Source organism: Takifugu rubripes, chromosome 5, assembly GCF_901000725.2.
Source record: "Takifugu rubripes chromosome 5, fTakRub1.2, whole genome shotgun sequence".
Taxonomy (NCBI): domain Eukaryota; kingdom Metazoa; phylum Chordata; class Actinopteri; order Tetraodontiformes; family Tetraodontidae; genus Takifugu; species Takifugu rubripes.
Genome location: NC_042289.1, coordinates 7,856,122 through 7,874,454, shown reverse-complemented (window position 1 = coordinate 7,874,454; position 18,333 = coordinate 7,856,122). Strand labels below are relative to the sequence as shown.

Below are 18,333 nucleotides of genomic sequence, written 5' to 3'. Positions count from 1 at the left end.
CTAATCTGTGTTTTTTATTTAGTTTTTCTAAACACTCTTAAGGATGGTGATATTTCTCTCATCTGCCCTCTGCTGGTGGTCTGCAGTAAATGAATAAGCCCCGCCTCCAACGACAGCGTTCTTCAGAAAGCTCCAGTGCTCAGGCTGAGAGATGGATGTGAGGTGGATGTGACCTCCATGAAAAATCCATCTGGGATGCTCCGGACAGGAGCTGCGCCGGCGGTGGCGAACACAGAAGCTCTGAAGGCCGTAGGATGGCCTCCAAGCTTCAGTCGCCACGGCACCACCTGAAGGATAACCCAGTGCCTTCTCTTAGCCTCTGACCTGCTGCCAACAAATGAGCCGTGTAATGGGTCTTTATTATGTAGTAACACTGGCGGTGGTGGCGAGGCGCTTTGATGCCCTTAATTCCTTCCTGCTCAGCAGCCTGTTCTGTTCTCCAGGGAGATTCAGGTGGAGGCAGAGGCACCAAACACAGCCTCCCGTCTTTGAACACGATGACAACCGTGGACGATGAAGGCCATCTTATTTGACACAGAGCAGACTGCGGAGACATTTTTCCCCCCCAGTGGACAGATGCCCCCCGTGCACAGCCGCGCAACTTCAAAGAAAGGTGGGGAGACGTGCACGTCGCAACCACGGAGGGAACAGAAAGACAGAACTCCAGATCCTCCTCCTGTCCTCATACATCACACCTGGCGTCGGCTGTTGTGTGTCGGCGAGGTCCAGACGTCAATTATGCGGCGTGATGCAGTTTTGTGGACGTGCACGGTGGAGCCACAGGAGGTTTTTCGGACTACGCCGAGCTCCTCCCCTGGTGGTGATTAGTTTTTACAATCAGCACATGCAAATTAGAAACGGACAGCCCATCCATCACAGCCCGGCTGCAGAGTATTGAGTGGCTGCAGCTAGTAAACATATCATGGAGTCAATTTGAATTCGCCCTCAGACGCCCACAGATGCATACATGCCTATACGGGACACGCTGGAACGTTCCATTTTCCTCTGCATTCGGGCAGGCGGGTTGGCCCAGCAGTCATTTGTCCCGGGAGCCGCGGGACAACTTTGACACAGCTTATCTCGTCCAACAGGGGGAAAAAGGTTTGAAATGAAACTCCGAAAAGAAAAAGGTCGACCCCGAGGTTTAATTCTCATTCATCCCGTGGTTTTCAGTTAAAAACCATCATGAATTATGTTTGCCACAGGAAGAATATGCGGTAGTTAAGTATGATGTGCTACGCTGTTTTCGGATCAGTTCAGGACAGTGACGGAAGCATTTAGAGCTGTACATGCTCAGCGTGATTTATGCCTTGATTTGTTTTTCCTCCACTCAATAACAGTAGGAGGTAAATTCATTAAAAAAAAAGAACCTGCAGCAGAACCTTCCCTCCGCTGGCTCCTCTGGTTCACCGGGTTCAGTGTGTTTGCGGTCTGCAGAGCTAGATGGAGCGTCCATCCTCCCTTCTACTAAATAATTTCTCTCAATACAACACTGGAAAGTGATTAATTAGTGTTTCCAGCAGCCCAGAGGGCCAAATAAGTTGTCACTGCCGGACCCTGGAGGTCTCCACGGTGTTGTTCGGATCAGAACACGAAACCTTTATGCAAAACAAAACTCAAGGGGCAGAGCTTAATTTGTGGGTGATGGCTGTCAGGGCGGCGGAAGAAGTAATCAGAGTTGGTGATGATGTTTGGTCATTTCGTATTCCAATCAGCGCTACGGACTTGTGTCGCCATCTAGGTTGAAGAAATCAACCAAGTGCAGCCATTATTTTTGTGGAACTCTCCTAGTCTGACAGCAGGGAGGCAAACTGGGAAATCCCATTACCTCCCCCACCACCTCCTCCTCTTCTGGAGTGCTCAGAACTTCTCATGTGGCTATAAAACAGCCCTGGCTGCAGCTCTAAAATCAATCTCATTATTGAGTTGTGCATGTTTCACTGGCTCTGTGCTCTCAGATACACACTGGAATTATTGCATTCGCCAATCAGATTACAGAAACGCTACTGGTGTCTCTCTCACACGACCACGTACACACATACACACTGCCATATGTGTCAATACATTTTATCTATCTATCTATCTATCTATCTATCTATCTATCTATCTATCTATCTATCTATCTATCTATCTATCTATCTATCTATACTGTAACAAATTTGAAAAATACACTGTTATCTTACAGACGCAAAATTGTATTGATTTTAAACTGTCTTCATTTATAAGCAGGCAGAAAGTGTAACCATGGTAATAATCGTTATCCTTGTCTTACACCTTTTAAACTGTTGTAACTCGTGTGACCAGTAGGTGGCAGCAGCGTCTCTGAAGAGGAGGAGGAGCAGAAGGTGGAGGAAGAAAGGGAAGAAGGCGGAGGGGGCGGGGCTTTACCAGGGTGCGTTGCCTGTCGCTGCGGAAGCAACCGAACCAAACTTCTAATCAACACTTTGAGTCGTTGTAATCTGGTTAAATTGCTCCCGGTCGGGTTGGGGGGGTCAACGATCAGGTTTGTTTCTGTCGCATACTCTGGCGCGAGTTTTAAAAGTGGTTCCCCGCGCGGCTCCCCGATCCTCATTGTGTGGAAGGAATTCGCTGCAAGTTTGAACTGTTGCCATTCAGGTGCGTGAGGATGGACGGTGACAGGGACCCGGAACAGCTGAGAGGGAACTGGGCCCTCCTGATGACGCAGCTCCGTCAGGACCCCAGGGTAACGTGTCAATATTTCTATGATCTGTCGTTAGGATCTGTTATTGATGACCCTTCTTTGTTGTCAAGAAGTTTGTGTGCCTTCACTGTGCACTAGGCTAGTGCTCATGCATTCCTCACATTAGAAGCTAATTCTGCAGGGATGAATATTTTTGGCCACGTGTTGAACAGAAATGCATAAAAATGATGATCTTTGTCTCATGAGCAGGTATCTCAGCTGCTGAGCACCAGACCTGGCCAGTACCTCCTCAGCCACCCCACCCTTGCTCCCACGCTGCTGCTGTTTGCTGCCTTCGCCGTGCTGCCTGTTGCACTCTTCCTCGCCTTTGCCGTCGTGACCTTCATCATTTCTGCCACTGGGTTTGTTTTCTTTCAAGGTAGGTGTGACCGCCTCTCCAGTCCGACCTTGTTGTTCACTTGCTGTGGGCCGCAGCCACCCACCTGTCGTCTGCCTCCTCCAGGACTCCTGCTGTTTGTTGGAGGGATGAGCCTGCTGTGCGCCCTGGTGGGGGTGGCCTTCTTCTCCGTGGTGGTTTCTCTCATCTTTAACGTGTTTTATTTCGTCCTTTCCAGCATCCTCAGCCACCCGCGGTTGACAAAGGTAACGCCACAATTTGGACGTAATCATGGCCAGATCCCCAAATTTATCATAAATCAAATTTATCAAAGGTTTCTTTTTCTTCTCCGTCATCAGCACAAACACCAGGAGGAGGAGGGGGGAAGGTCAAAGCTGCTTGAGGATCAGTGATAGACACGATTCTGTCCAGAAGCCTCTGATCTGCACTACTAAAGACTGATGGATGAATTTAAAATAATCCCTACAGAGGCTCTGGGTTTCTAAACCAGTATAAAATGTTTACTGTCGACTTCCTGGATGTTTATGGGCGTTTTATCGTCTAACTTGAAAGGTCAATAGAGAATGAGCATTCTCTCAGCTGTTAACTATTAGCCCCGGGCTTAAACGAGCGGTCATATTTGTGCTGTTACTCCACAGCAGAGAGTAACAGATGCTTATCACATGTTATTGGGGTTTATTACAGGCACCGGTGGTTGTGAGCAGAAATTGTATTTATTGGAAAACATTAAGATGTAAATAGGGTGAATTTCTTTGTTGTTTTTTAAGCACGTTTCCACAATTGTCTTTTTACACAGAGGAAACAGCTAAAGATGTGCAAAGATGATCTCTGTGACACTAATCTTATGTGGTGTCCTCATCACAAACAGCTTTCAGTGACAGAGACTCTTGGTTCAGTAACAGGGGAAATTACACAAATCCAACTGGTTGATGCTCGGCACCATGGGGGCGCGCCCGACCTCCGCAGCAAAGAGGAGTAAACAAACACTTGTAGGCGATTCTCATAAAATCTTTAATGGAGGTGATATCATGCAAAAAAGGAAACAATTCTTTAGGAATGGCAAACTGAAGTTACAAAGACTTTCAACTTGTGATTTTCTGCACCAACTGGACAAACGCCACCGGTTCATCGAGCAGCACCGCGTCGAGTCCGTCCGATGTGAAGAGCTGAAACATCAAAAACGAAGTCGCGGGCAATCCCAAATATCTGCACACCTTTTTTGTCATTAACAACTGACCGTGTATTATTGCTTTACTCAGGTGCAGCAGACAGACTTGCCTACATGCACTATGTATCTTCCTAACAAATTTTATTAGTCGACTTGGACAAATAAAAAATAAAAAAAGACTGGCATATGAAGCATCAAACCATCGTGTGAGTTTTGCTTTAAAAAAGACAAAATAATGCATTAAAAATATCAATCTGAGAAATGTCTGACATCCGTTGGACTCCTCAAACATCGTGTGATTTACATGTATGTGGTCACCGTAAAAGAAAAAGAACAAATCCAACAATACTGAGGGAAAATGGACACAATCCTTAACAGGCACCGTTGCATCACTTTTATCTCGCTCTTTAATAAGACTGTACATTTGTGCATTTTAGAGCCAAACAAGCTTCTTCTCTGGAGTCGACCCTTTTTCGTGACACGATAGAAAAAAAAACCCAAAAAAAACAAAACAAGCGTGTACACCTCACATGTAGAAAAAAAAAAAAAGCCTTTTTCTCCTAGTTGAGTATCGATGAAAAGGAATTTAAGGCAAAGACGCTGAACGCAGAGGCCCAGAAATGGACCCGGATGTGTATCGGTTCAGCTCTGGTGTTTGTTGGCGTCTACCAGTTCAATCAGCAATCAACAAGAAGACTAGTGTAACCCCCAACACCCCCCACACCCCCCACCCCGATAGTTGGTGCTCCGTCTCAGTTGCTGCGGGTTGCGAGATGGGTCATCTCAACACACACCCTCACCCCGAGTCTGCTGGGAGTCGCCGTCTGCTGCGAGTTTTACGCCGGCAGGCTCAGCTTCTTGCCTTTCAGCACTGAGGAGAGACAGAAAGATTCATTAACTCTGGATTCTCGAGGACTCTTCAGTGAGAAACGCTCTCGCCTTCAGAAATCAATTTGCACTTCACGGAACTATTATCCTCAAAACAAGGAGACCTTTGTGGACGTATGGCGCATTTCACCCCTCAAGAGGAGCGTGTCGATTAATTAGAATGATGTGATGATGACAGTGCACATGTCAACGCAGGAGGAGGAACAAAAAGATGCTGTTCCTCATTTAAATGAGGTAGTTTGGATGTGGAGATGTGGGGAAAAACAGTCTCAGGGCCTCCCAAACAGAGAGAGATTTGTTTCTTTCCCATTACAAAAGGTCAACTCATCTAATTTTATCAGGACTGTAAAGTTTCCAGAAAAAGTAGGACAAAAAACATCATCAAAATTGTCCAAAGAACATGACTCAGCAGAAACAAACCACATAAGTGCCTCCCAGCATGAGCAAACCCACCTTTTGTGACATAAAGGTAGAAGAAGTCACAATACAGGATAGTCTGCACCACTCCGGCCACGATGGCGATCAGATCGAAGAAGCCCTCGAAATAGAAACGCCAGACCCAGTTGAAGATGTAGAGGGCCCGGTACAGGCCCAGGCAGAACAGGTAATGAGTGGTGATGGTCTCCGCCTCGCCGGTCTTGCTGATCATGAAGAGCTGAGGAAGGATTGCCACTGACTCCAGGTAGATGGAGAAGGTCCAAAGGATCTGGTGGCGGGTGCATTTACAGTACATGTTAGTGTGCCAAAACGGGATCAGGGGCCAATTCAAACTTTGAAGGAAGCTGAACCAACCTCCATAAAGGAGAAGTCATGGTTGATAAGAACTGCAAGACCCCCAACAGGAACCACTAGAAACTCCACCCTGAAACTGTCATGGTTACCATCGTAGGTGGCCCTGAACTTCATGTAGATCATGTAGACTGTGGCGTAAGCGCACCCGATGTAGATCACCTGGTGAGAGGACAGATGATTATTTAAGGGACTGAGGGATGGTTAAGGATGGAGTCCTGGGGGCTGATGGACACTTGCCTTCATGCACGAGTTGTATAGCGAGATGAAGGTGGACAGCAGGTCCAAGTAGCGTGTGGTGAACACTATGGCAAACAAGATTTGGCTCTTTCCAGAAATACCTTGGAGAAAATAAACAGACACGTTAGGTTGCATTTTGCCATTAAAACAGCTCGAATCAACGGAACGTGTCTCTTTTTGAACAGTGACATCTACTGGAGAGATGGTGAATACCCTTTTCCCCACCATTGGATTTGGTTCGCTTAACTACTCCCATCTTTAAAACTGATAACCTTCTGGGGCGGAAACCATAACAACAACTCTCTTTACCAAGGACATCAACACTAAAAGATACCGAACAGACCACTGCAATTTAGGTGTGAGTGTGTGTGTATTTATCCTTTATGGCATGTCCTATCTCAAAGCAATGGTGCTGGTGACAGCAGTCATTGCTCTATAGGATCATTGGATGTAAACACGTCAACATGTGCAATTTGTCTGACTATTTCACTGTTTGTTCTTTCTTTCCTCTCTGTATCACATCTCTTTACATCACATTTAAGGATCCTGTGTTAATGTCTGTCTTTGCATCGATTGTTCCTCCTCGAAATCATCAACCCTTGGAGTTGTGCATTGATTAAAGTTTATTAGTTTATTAAACATCAATACAGATGTGTCTTCAGCTGTAACTGTTATCGTATAGTATATAGTATTTTTAACCAAATATTTATTGCTATCATTTAAAATAATAAAGGGTCGTTGTGTTAAATCGATCAAACGGGAAGAATCCGTTTGAAAATAGAAACTAACTAATTAGCAGATTAGCCTGCTACTTCCGTAGCGCCTTCTAGAACGCCACGTCAGAAGCCAGACTAAAAAAATCGAGTCCCAGACCACAAAATTAAAATTTACATTAGTGGAAGTGATTCAATACGAAGAATGTGATCGTTTCTGTGAATCAGAAAAACAGTGGGGACCCATAGCCAACAAGTGATGACGGAAATATCGCAAGAATGTCTAAAATAACGGGCTGACTTTGGCGGCTGGCTAACGTAGCTTTAGCTGTCACAACCGCTATCCCATACGGTAATCACTATAAAGTTAGCTCTCTGTCAGGTTCGTATAATAACCCCACCGACGTAAACGTCTAAGGTATATTTCGCTACTGGAGATGGACGATTTTAGGAGGAGCGGGTAAACGTTTCCGATCTCCCATTGTCGACATTTTTAATGAATGAATCAGACAAGTTAGCATGTGGCTAACATGGTTAGCAGACAGCAAAGCCGGGGACGCTTTAACAGTTAAAACTCGAAGAACGGAGCAGACAACGCATGCAATTTGACCGAGATCAGCCAACTTTGACTTATTTGGCTCACCTGCACAAGACCTGCTTTTCCATATTTTGAGCAGCAGGATGATGATCGCAGCCAGATGAGAGAGATCTCCTGTCAGCCTGAAGATATTCATGGTCGCAGAAAGACGGACGCAGCTAGCGGGCTAACGCAGAATTCCCTTTTCCTTCCTCGGATCGTTCCACACCGAACACCGGCCGGTTCGTGCGCGTATCCTCCTGAAGCTGCTGCTAAACCGGGGTGCGGGGTCCACACGGGTTGAAAATATGGCGAAAGTGCAGGTCGACGTGGAAGGGGGCGTGAAAAAACACACGGGCGCGCTTTGATTGGACCGGAATCGGATCCACGGCGGGGATCGACCCGCCTACGAGGAGCAGAGTTGATCGCCGGACGCGACGCTTCAACATTCGTGCACACTGCTGCAAAACTCTTGTGTAATAACCGCATGTCGGTGTAGGTGTGTGAGCAAGATGGCAATAAAAGCAACCCGCACTCCATAATTCTTCTGTACTTTAAATTGACCTTTTAGCCCAAATTAATCTCGCCTCGACTGACCTATGGAGCGACCCCACTGATCACTGAATACCATTTTGCCGGAATCAGGTGGAGTTAAATGATTCATTCCATATATTTCATATATATTCAGGGGTGGAGCCGGTGGGCTTTTTGTTATTAGACAAAAGATTCACATCTGCTGAATTGGCAATTGTTAGAATTACTTTTACAAAATAAAGAAAACTGGTAAACCCCGCACTTCACACAGCTTTAGGAAAGTGTTGAAAATAAGGGTTGAGGAAGTGCAGTAATAGCCACTTCCCATGTTGTCAGCCCTTTAGACAGCCTTGTGACATTGACAAGCTGTAGAGCGATGGAGCTGCTTTGGGTTTCTCTCCTGCTCAGCTATTTGACATTATCAGGTAAGATCTTGTGTGATTAGAGCCTAATCTGACTGCTCCAAACAGATGCTTAATCGGTCGTGTTTGTCCACCCTAGACTGTATGAAGAACACCTTGACTTGCTTATCACAGGAGCCCAGGATCATCTGGAGAAAAGCAGGAAATAAGGTTGTCCTTTCGTGCACTGTTAATCCGGAATGCCACACTCAACCCTGGAAATATGAGTGGTTTTTATTCAAGGAAAACTCCCACATTCTCCTGAAGCCGGGCGAAAATTCGGACAAATACAAGCTGGATGGAGCGTCTCTGCAGATCAGCGCGCTCCACACCAACGACAGCGGGATCTATTACTGCGCCGCGGCGCTGCAGGGGAAACCGGGCCGAGGGATGCAGCATGTGGGCCCGGGCACCACCCTCGTCGTGAAGGGTGAGAGCTGGGAGGGCTGAAAGGTGGGCAGCGGTTGGAGAGACACATCCTGTTTGCTCTTTTTTTTTTTTTTTAAAGAGTGGAACAAAACTATGGCGACCAACACCTATCTGTGGGTGGTGTTCACGCTCCTGACAGTCTACAGCCTGGCTATGGTGACCCTTATTGTAAAGAAGGTAAATAAGGAAAAATTAAAAAAACAAAAAAAGAAACACTTTGCTTTGAATTTGTTTCCGTACTGAAAATGTTTGTCTTTGTGCAGTACGGCTGCAGGAAGATTCACCAAATCGATAAGGTTTGTGCTGATTTTCAGCTTCTTTTGAACTTTAAAGATTTTCTTTTGAGCGGCCAAAAGAGGAAGAGAGCCAGTCGGGGTGGCTCTTACGACACCGCTGAAGTGGCTTTACTTGAGATTAACGTAGGGAAGGAAGAAAATTGGTTCTGTTGTCCACTTTTCTCCGCAGCACAACTCGATCAAAAAGATTCAATTCAGAGACGTGCTGCAGGAAATGCACAGGAAGAAGTTCAGGGAGCCACACAAACAGAACAGCAGCAAGAGTCCTCAGACTGAGGTGGATCCTGATCTGCTGGATTCTACGGGACGGTCTGCACGCTCGGTCTCTAAAATCTCCCTCTGTTGCAGGAGGACGACGACGTCTATCAAAACGTGGAGACGGTCGAAACGGCCAACTGACGCTCGGAGGGGACAAAGTTTCACCGCTCGAGTCCAATGAGAAACAGAGACGAGGTGGACGCCGACCGTCCGGACAGGACAGTTTATTCATCTTTGGATTCATCCAGACGTGGAAAGGAACGTGCGAGCAGAATAAACTGAGCAACCGTCATGGCTGCGGCAGATCATCAGTTATTTTCACCCGCTGAATTTTTTATTTTTAAGACACACGTCCTGCTACTTTTGTGAAAAGGTGCTTTTAAGAAGTGTTTGAAGGGTCACAGCCCTGTCTCAGCTGGAGTGACTTAAAACCTGATTTATATTGACAGTAAGGCAACTTTGTTTTGTCTTTAAGGCTCCAGAGTGATTTACACCTATTTCATGACGCTTGATATTAGCAAACAAAGTCCTGATGGAACAAACTTGATTCTGGACTAAAATACAGACACCACTGAAAACCTTGAGCTTATTGGAACTGCTTATTTTGTCGACTCAGCTTTTGTTCCCACGTCTGGACCTTTAGCTCCAGCGGCGGTGTGGCCGTGTCGTTTGAATTTGCTGTCCGACAGCCGCCATTCGTGGCCTTTTGTTTTCCCCGTTGCAGTTTCGCTGCTCAGATTGTTCCTTCATTTAATCCTATTATCGTTTATTGCACCTGTCAAAAGGGCAAAAACAGGCCTGTTTGGGCTAGTGCTCCCACAGAGCGCGCCCGCTAAGGTCAGCCAGTGGACAAAAGGTCAGAACTGATCGCCACCCCCGCTTTCAAGGAAAGAAATTAGAAAAAGAAACCCGAGTCAGGTGACAGGGGTCGTTAGGCAAGAACAAATAAACTTCCTTAATCACCCAAAACTGAATCCACTGGTTAAAGATCCCACGTAATCACAGTATATCAGGTTAAATCCAGTTTGTGATTTAAAAAACACCTTAGTTACAGCAGTAATAAAGAATTTCCCTGGTGAAGTAACATCCCTCCGCTCTCTCAGGGGCGGCCGAGCTAGCTGTCGATGTACTTCGTGTCCACCGTGTGACTGTTGCGGATGGAGTAGTGCCTCCAGACCAGAGCCTGCACCGTGGCCACACACATGGGCACCAGGCACACCAAGTAGAACATGACGCTGTGGAGGAGCTGCAGGTCCCTGCGGACAAAATAACCCAGTTAGTTCACTCCTGGTGACGACCATAGAACATATACGAGTCGTGAACCTTTTTTTCCCCAGTTCAGTCGAGTTAAAGACGTAATTGTGATAGTTGCCGAGCAGCTTGTGCGTTTAACTTGCCTTCTCCAAATATGTACAAAAGTCATTAAACAGAGGTTAGGGCATTATCAGTAGCTCTGGTTTCCAGAATACAAAATTTGAATTATAATAAAAATGAACTTTAAAACAAAGCGCTGCCACCTCTTGATCAAGTTTCTTTTTTTTACTATTTGCAGGTTTTAAAGTGTGCTGGCATCAAACGGGCAACTTCTAATCTTTCTCACACTCTTTCATGATTTCACTGAACCTGGAAGGCTCTGATGTTGTTCCTTAGATCTTTTTTTTTTTTTTTTTTTTAAATCATCAGATTCAAATCATGTTTATTTCTTACGCTTCAGCTGCATCCTTTCGACGTTCGTATCCAAACTGGTTGAGGATGCTGAGCACCATCATGGGGGCCAGCGACTGACCCGGCTTAGTGAACAGAGCATTGGTACCGAACACCATAGAAGAGAGAGGAGAGCTAGACAGGGGGGAAAAAAAGAGATGGACCCGTTTTAAAGGACTCCTGTCTGCGTCGATCAATATTTATCTTTTATCCGTTACCTGCGTTTGTGCTTCAGCAGGTCTGCGTCAATGATGTCGGCCAGAGGCAAACCAAAAAGACTGAAGCAGGCTTGGATTAAAACCCTACACAGGACAAGAGCAGTTTAGAGCGAGCTCCATGACACCGGAAAGGAGCCGGAGCAAATTTTAGCAGCTGCTGCTCACATACATGGTGAAGGTGAGAAAAAAGGCCAGGACGTAGTAGCGTTGGGGACCAAGGACGAGGACGAGAGCGGCCAGACCAGCCTCCAGGTAGAAGGTGTAGAGGATGATCCTGTAATAGCCGATGTCGTGGAGGAGACGCTGACAGCTCAGTACTAACAGCTGGGAGACACGAGAAGAGTCGAGAGAAGAACACAAAAGGCTTTGGAGGCCGGTGCTGGTGCAGACGGTACCTGCGGGCAGATGAATCCGGCTCCGTACATGAGGCTCTTGGCCAGCGGCGGAAGCACATTCGCGGGAATCAGCTGCTCGGTGAAGATCATCGTAAAATTATTCAGGAAAGCCACCATGAACACCTGGAAGAAGTTCATCGTGACGAAAAGCTGGAAGTCCCCGTTGGTCAGGATCTGCCACATCAAAGTTCTCAGCATAGCGAAGGAAACTGGCGGAGTCTGGTCGGCGATGCACGCTTCCCCAGGACTGCAGCCTTTGTAATCGTAGCGACTTTGGCTGTAGAAGCCCGTGTAGAGCATGCAGCAACAGCTCAGCACCGCGACCAGCACCGAGAACGCCTGGAAAGCTGCAAAGTCCTCCATGTTTCTAGAGAGGACGCCACAGAAGAGGATGCTGGAGGAGCCCATGAGAGAGGCTACCTGGGAGGGAACAGAGACAGGGTGAGAGAGCCGGACACTGACCCCCGCAGGCTTCTGGAGGATCTGGTCCAGTACCTGACCGTACTGCACGAGTCGGATCCGGTTCCGATGGTTGCTGGAGATCTCTGCAAACAGCGCGCATTGTGCCAGCAGCACGAACGTGAGCAGACCATCAAAAGCGCAGAGAGCCACCATCAGGTGCAAGCCGCTCAACCAGTCGCCGGGGTAATAGGATCTCCACGGGAACCAGGGCAGAAGGAAGCTCAGCGAGTAGAGTGGAGCCCCATACAGGATGGACAGGCGGCGCTGGGAGCAGCAGCGCATCCTCGAGTTGTCTTGCAGGTACCCAAAGAGAGGGTCGTTGAACGCATTCCACACCATGAACACCAACTGTGGAGGAAGGAGCCGCGCTGACAGGAGCAGAAACGTCGTCGATCTCACCAAAGCCCAGGACGTGACTGGGGTCCCAACAAATTTTCTTTACAAATTTAATAGAAATGATTTACGCACCTGTGATTGGTGGAAAGCTGTCTCCGATGTTTTGTATTCATTAATAAAGAGTTTGACATAGTAGAATGAGAATATGTTGTTAATCATGGAGGCTCCCAGCGTTGTCATGGCATAAGCCAGAGCGGCTTGATTGACCTTAAAGTTCAGCCAGTTTTGGCCCGTGGTCATCGTACCGGAACGCACACCTGAGCCCATTTTCTCCTCCGTGCTCATGGCTGCTGCCGTCGTTTCGAATTTACAGCGTTATTCAACCGTGTTATCGGCAATTATTACAGCTATTAGCAATGTTGTTCAAAAGGCACGAGAGACCAAATAAAACGCCCTGTTCAGGTAATCTCATTTTAAAAAAAACTGTCCTCACGATCTCACAGTCCTGACGTGAAGCCATGAAATATGCAGGAACCGGGCCAAAACAGACGTTCGGGGCGGGGCTTAAATGAACGGGCGCACGTGTGATTGGCTCAGGAGTCCGTCTGTCTTCTTCAGTCTACATCCTGATTCGTCACAGGAATGAGGAAGCAGGAAGTTAAAAAATATAAACACATTTGAAATTTGATTGAAAAAAAAATGTTTGAATAACTATTTTCGGCGTTCTTTTAAGCATCCCCAGTAGCCTCGGGTATCTGTAGTATTGAGTTCAATTGAGCGTAATGTTGAAACGCTGTAAAAATGAAAGATTAAAAGTAGATCCAGCCGTATATCTGCCACCTACCGGATGTTAGCGTGTATTAGATTTGCCACGTTGCTGCACACAACAGACGGATGCTCACAACTCCGGGAGGATGTTCCCCTCGACGGGCGGCTCCAAGCCTCGGACCTGAGCAACACCTGTCTGCCAGGTTTCTGAAGAGGTGGAGCCTTTGTTCGCGTTGGCTGCGGCACAATGTTAACTGATGTGATCTTGGAGGAGGACTTTGAGAAGAATGGAGAAGTTTGGTACGACCCGCGGGACCTGGAACACGGTAATGTCCACTTCAGTCTGGGCTGTAGTCGCACCCTAAACTCTGGCTGTGCCCTGGCGTCATTGTTATTGGCACAAATATTGTTGTTACCTTTATATTAAAGATATGGCCAGGTCCTGTGTCCACTGCTGTTTCCGGCTGGAACTTTAATGTATTTTAACATACAGCGTGGGTTTTATAAATTAGATGTTTGATTAATTAATACCGCCAAGGGGAAAACAGAAAACATTCAGAATGTATCTTTATTCTTAACTTAGTGATTTAGTTTTTTGATCGCCATTAAACCCACTCGGGGTTTGGCACGTATGTGGGGGTTTTTTTCTTTAAAAAAAAAAAAAATCTGCTGTGTTTTTCTTTAATAAATTCGGCGATAACTTTTTCTGATGAATGAAACCTTCGTCAGCTGTAAGTAACGAATCACTCGCATAATTAAACTGATGACCTGATAAAAGGTTCAGATTGTGGGAACTTTCGCTGCAGAACTGATTTGTTATGGTGAGTGATGGCATCAGCTTCCTGCAACCCCCCCACCGTGCAGCCCAAAAAGCTGAAAATACTCTTGTTTTTTTATACATAAAGGGAGGAAAACGTGTCATCTCTCCACCACCGTAGCATTAAAGCAGTAGTGAATCACAGTTCATGTCCGTTTGCACTAAAAGACACGGCTTGCAACACTCGAGGTCTTCGTTTCCTTGAATTGTTTGTGCGTGTCGCCCCTCTCGTGTTCACGTGCAACTCTGCTCTCGCGTTGGTTTCATGAGCAAAACCCACCGACTAATCAATTGAAATTCATGAGAGATTTTACTAGTGGGTTTATGTCCACATAAGGGGTGCTTCACGCCGCCTCAAGTGGGTTTATTCACAGCTGCCGTGGTACGAGATCCAGATTTTAGTGGGAGGATGGGTCACAAGGAGATCCCAAGGCATTCCTCGGATTCTCGTGCGCTTCGTCTGGAGAATCTCTCAGCAGGAGGAGACAATGGCTGTCCTGTCCGTGCGTGTTGAGCCCCTTCACACATGCGCTCACATCCTCTGCAGGTCTCAGGGCGTCGGCGCTTGCTTCGCACCTTGTGTTGACGCGGCTGCCCCGTGTTTACAGATCTCCACTTGGCGGCGGAGCTGGGGAAAACGCTCCTGGACAGGAACCATGAGCTTGAGCAGGCCCTGCAGCAGATGTACTCCACCAACCACGAGCAGCTGCTGGAGATCGAGGTGAGAAATGTCGGGACGGGAGCGGCGGTTAAGCCCGTCTGGGAGCGAGCTGTGATCGTTCTAAACACGCCTTTACGCCCTGCAGCCTCGGCTTGGCCACAGTCAGCCCTTGCTGGTGTGTTCTGGACTGGGTGTGGGTGCGTGCACAGTCGGGATTTGTATTTCGAGTCTGAGACATTCCGACCGGGCTGAGCTCAACGACATGCACGCAAACGCCGGTGATGGCCGTCATTTGTTTGTAGCTTTGATTAGTCGTCGGCATTAAGAGGCCCAAGGGCTGGAGGATTTATGGAGGTTGATATGTAATCCCATACATCCCACTGACCCTCATCTTTATGCGGCGCTGCCACCCAGCTGACCCCAGCCAGCATTAATGGCGTTTACTGCCATGCTGCTGCTCTCAGTCAGGTTCCTTTTAACCAGAACCAAAAATCTGACCCACGCGTGCATTAGCTCACGTTAGCTTGTTCTGTTCGACAGTACCTGACCAAGCAGGTGGATCTGCTGCGTCACATGAACGACCAGCACGCAAAAGTGTACGATCAGCTGGACATGGCCGCCAAGGATCTGGAGCAAGGCAACCAGAGGCTGGTGCGGGACAACCGCCTGGCCCAGCAGAAGATCCACAGGTCAGCGGGCCTAAAGAGAATCGGAGCAGTTGAATGCTAATTCCATCGTTTTCATTCAGCAGGTTTTTTTCTTCCTTTTTAACTCTCCAGTCTAACAGAGACCATCGACGGCCTTCAGACCTACATGGAGGACCTGCAGGCTCAGGTGGAGGAGCTCAAGTCCGCCCAGGTGGAGCGTAATAAGAGAGAGCTGGCAGAGCAGCGCCGCAGCATCGGCTCGCAGAGTGTTTCCTGCCTCAAAGAGTTGTACGACGTGCACCAAAACAGGTGTGTGTGTGTGTGTGTGTGTGTGGTTGTTCAGGAGGACATCATGAGAGCAGAAAAGCTGCCGTGTGTCGTCTGGGCCTCCGTTAGCCTCTTGGCGCGACTGTTTCGGCCCTTCGTCTGCCACCTACTGAAGGTCAGACGGACTCTGTTAGACATAATCCATAAGAGGAAGTTAATCCTCCTGTTGTCAGCGGTGTTCCTCCAGATACAAACCCGCCACCGTTGTTTCAGTTCTTCTGTTGAGCTGTTCAGAGATTAGACGTGAATGAAAACATAATGACGTTTTCCTCCTGTATCTTTTTGCCTATTTGTGCCAAAGACAGATTTGAAATAAAACATTCACGGTGTGATCAAACTGAAGGTTAAATTTGATGAGCAGATGCCGTCACTTCAAGCCCGACCTGCCCCCCCTCCCCCACAGTGTTCTACACCTGGATGGACTCTGGTCGCAGCAAGCCTCTTCCTGCTGGCGAGAAATGCGTCCAGACCCAGAAGAAGAGAACGCCGCCCTGCAGCGCTCCATTAAGACCCTCCACAGCCAGATGGCAGCGGAGAGGAGCCGAAGGGAGGCGGCGGAACAGGAGATGGAGCTGACGGTCAAGGAGAACCGAGGTCTGGAGCAGAGGCTGGCCCTGCTGGACGGCTGCCGGGCCAGACAGAAGGAGCTGGAGGCCGAGGTGGAGCAGCTGCGGCTTCAGTGGCGTGCGGATTGCGCCAACAGGTGGGGGCCAGACCGAGCGGACTCCGAGAGCTTTTCTCCATTTCCCCAGTTCTTCACTGTCTGTCTCCGCCTCCACCAGCGTCAGGAGGCCGCAGCAGATGCTGGTGCCCGACACGGTGTTCTTCATCTCCGAGGAAAGAGCCGAGACGGTGGAGAAGGGGGAGGAGCCAACGCGGCACGGCCGGCAACGGTGCAACAGCGACGGCTTTTTGAGGGCAGACGACATCCGCCGCGGCCACGAGCAGCTGTGCATCAGACGAGCGGAGGCGGTGAAGCGGAGGGGCATCTCGCTGCTCAACGAGGTGGACGCGCAGTACAGCGCGCTGCAGGTGGCGTTCTCCGGAAACGTTCAGACGCGGTTTTGGCTTTTTCGCTTGATTAAAGTGATGTCTCGCAGGTGAAGTATAACGAGCTGCTGGAGCGCTGCCAGCAGGCCTCCGACCAGCACAGTCACAAAGCCGTCCAAACCGCCAACTGTCCCGCCGCCAGCGTCGGGCCCCGCCGCCGACTCTCCAGCTCGCCGGCGTTCCCGCAGGATGAGGGCCAGCAGCCCGAGTACAAGGCGCTCTTCCACGAGATCTTCACCCGCATCCAGAAGACCAAAATAGACCTGAGCGAGAGCAAACGTCTGGCTAAGGGCAGTCGTTCGGGAGACCCCTCTCAGGGGTTCTGATCCCAGCTGCGTAGAGCTTTGGTTGGTGTGCACTGGGGCATTTTAGTCCTGTTACGGAAGGAAACTGTAAGGTATGTTACATAAAGATAAAGGAGATAGAGTAAGAGATACGGTTGCAGAGCTCTGATCAAATTTGTTTTCTGTCCTCTATATCTTCAGTATTATGTCCATTTGCGATAGTTTTCCCTGCTCACGTGGCCGAACGTTAATCACGTCACCTGGCTGTTAAGTACAACTTGCATAAGCACAAATGCTGAAACCTAATAGGATAGAAATATTGTAGTAATACTAAATTCTCAGGAGTTTCTGATTATTAGCTTTGCTGTTAGCGGGTCACCTGATAACAATCAGTTTTTTGTTTGTTTGTTGTTTTATGTCTGTTGACACCTTCTGACAATTGTCTCTCTGCCAGGACACAAAACTGCACTTTTATGACTGATTTGTTTTGGTTTTATTTATTTTTTTCCTAGGTTTTTGGAGTTTTGGAAAAAGTTAGTATTTATTTTCTCTATTGCATTATTGATCAAAGTGAACAATGTGAGACTAGATACACACTGTGGTGCTTCTTTTTACATTTGGTAATAAACCAAAAGCAGATGAAGAAATTATGTTGTTTTTTTTAAGTAGATTTAAATTCAATCACATAAGAAATAATTCCAAGTTCTGTATTGCTTAATCCTCTGAATATTTGGAATTTAATAGTATGTGAATAAAGGGGGACAATATTTCATTTTCTGCTCCATGTTATACTCACGAGAGATAATCTTACTCAAAACTACACTAAACCAGAGGTCAAGCTGTGAATATTGTTATTTTCTGGTTATGTACAAATAAAAACTTGATGAAATGTTAAAGACATTTCCCCATCCAGCTCTGAACTAATTCCTCGTTTGCATAAAGGGATAAATATTGGTAAGATCATAAGCACAAGCACATAGTTTTAATTATGGGCCTCAAACTAATGACTGAGCAGCCGTTGATATTAGCATTTAGCTAGTTTAGTTTAGCTAGTTTAGCTTAGCTCGGCTCAAATTAAGAGCGATACGGCAGATTTTTTTCTAGTCAAGTCGCTCGATGTACCACTTTTTCTGGTAACCTCTAGGTAGACGGCCGTCACAGGTAGCGTGGCCGAGTGGTCTAAGGCGCTGGATTTAGGCTCCAGTCATTTCGATGGCGTGGGTTCGAATCCCACCGCTGCCAGAACATTTTTCTTTTCCTTTTCTTTTGACAACTTTGTGATTAATATACATTCGACCATATATATTTTGTC

General features: G+C 47.4%; 5 protein-coding genes and 1 non-coding gene across 10 annotated transcripts; 4 read left to right on the top strand and 2 right to left on the bottom strand.

Annotated features, from left to right (window-relative positions):
• Positions 1-396: 396 nt before the first annotated feature.
• Positions 397-4,395, top strand: LOC101068971 (promethin). 2 transcript variants are annotated; one of them, XM_029836050.1, is made up of 6 exons: positions 397-1,101; positions 2,305-2,392; positions 2,617-2,704; positions 2,912-3,080; positions 3,165-3,304; positions 3,398-4,395. In XM_029836050.1, exons 1-6 carry the CDS (start codon positions 960-962, stop codon positions 3,449-3,451), a joined length of 681 nt encoding a protein of 226 aa, XP_029691910.1. In that variant the 5' UTR covers positions 397-959; the 3' UTR covers positions 3,452-4,395. The 2 variants fall into 2 exon arrangements, with proteins under 2 accessions (XP_029691910.1, XP_011602249.2); XM_011603947.2 differs by lacking the exon at positions 397-1,101 and having other exon boundaries at positions 2,368-2,503.
• LOC101066257 (ER lumen protein-retaining receptor 2-like) lies at positions 4,052-7,751 on the bottom strand. The gene is made up of 5 exons (XM_003964614.3): positions 7,501-7,751; positions 6,145-6,245; positions 5,908-6,066; positions 5,569-5,821; positions 4,052-5,098 (listed from the first exon to the last, which is right to left on the bottom strand). The coding sequence occupies exons 1-5, from the start codon at positions 7,589-7,591 to the stop codon at positions 5,064-5,066; spliced, it is 639 nt and encodes a 212-aa protein (XP_003964663.1). The 5' UTR covers positions 7,592-7,751; the 3' UTR covers positions 4,052-5,063.
• A 137-nt stretch (positions 7,752-7,888) lies between these two features.
• si:ch211-139g16.8 (immunoglobulin superfamily member 6) lies at positions 7,889-10,859 on the top strand. Of its 3 annotated transcripts, none has more exons than XM_011603949.2 (7): positions 7,889-8,079; positions 8,305-8,393; positions 8,470-8,799; positions 8,878-8,975; positions 9,062-9,094; positions 9,264-9,371; positions 9,443-10,859. In XM_011603949.2, exons 2-7 carry the CDS (start codon positions 8,345-8,347, stop codon positions 9,491-9,493), a joined length of 669 nt encoding a protein of 222 aa, XP_011602251.1. In that variant the 5' UTR covers positions 7,889-8,079; positions 8,305-8,344; the 3' UTR covers positions 9,494-10,859. The 3 variants fall into 3 exon arrangements, with proteins under 3 accessions (XP_011602251.1, XP_029691912.1, XP_029691911.1); XM_029836052.1 differs by having other exon boundaries at positions 7,889-8,393; positions 8,470-8,540; positions 8,637-8,799; XM_029836051.1 differs by having other exon boundaries at positions 7,889-8,393; positions 8,470-8,540; positions 8,613-8,799.
• Positions 9,933-13,156, bottom strand: mfsd13al (major facilitator superfamily domain containing 13a-like). The gene is made up of 7 exons (XM_003964627.3): positions 12,600-13,156; positions 12,165-12,479; positions 11,670-12,089; positions 11,444-11,598; positions 11,275-11,358; positions 11,060-11,191; positions 9,933-10,608 (listed from the first exon to the last, which is right to left on the bottom strand). The coding sequence occupies exons 1-7, from the start codon at positions 12,810-12,812 to the stop codon at positions 10,467-10,469; spliced, it is 1,461 nt and encodes a 486-aa protein (XP_003964676.3). The 5' UTR covers positions 12,813-13,156; the 3' UTR covers positions 9,933-10,466.
• Positions 13,157-13,327: 171 nt separating this feature from the next.
• Positions 13,328-17,919, top strand: cdr2a (cerebellar degeneration-related protein 2a). 2 transcript variants are annotated; one of them, XM_003964628.3, is made up of 7 exons: positions 13,328-13,561; positions 14,661-14,773; positions 15,254-15,402; positions 15,493-15,669; positions 16,091-16,390; positions 16,470-16,719; positions 16,788-17,919. In XM_003964628.3, the coding sequence occupies exons 1-7, from the start codon at positions 13,483-13,485 to the stop codon at positions 17,061-17,063; spliced, it is 1,344 nt and encodes a 447-aa protein (XP_003964677.2). In that variant the 5' UTR covers positions 13,328-13,482; the 3' UTR covers positions 17,064-17,919. The 2 variants fall into 2 exon arrangements, with proteins under 2 accessions (XP_003964677.2, XP_029691909.1); XM_029836049.1 differs by having other exon boundaries at positions 16,049-16,390.
• A 262-nt stretch (positions 17,920-18,181) lies between these two features.
• Positions 18,182-18,263, top strand: trnal-uag (transfer RNA leucine (anticodon UAG)). The gene has a single exon. It is a non-coding gene; the product is annotated as a tRNA-Leu (tRNA).
• The last annotated feature ends 70 nt before the right edge of the window (positions 18,264-18,333 follow it).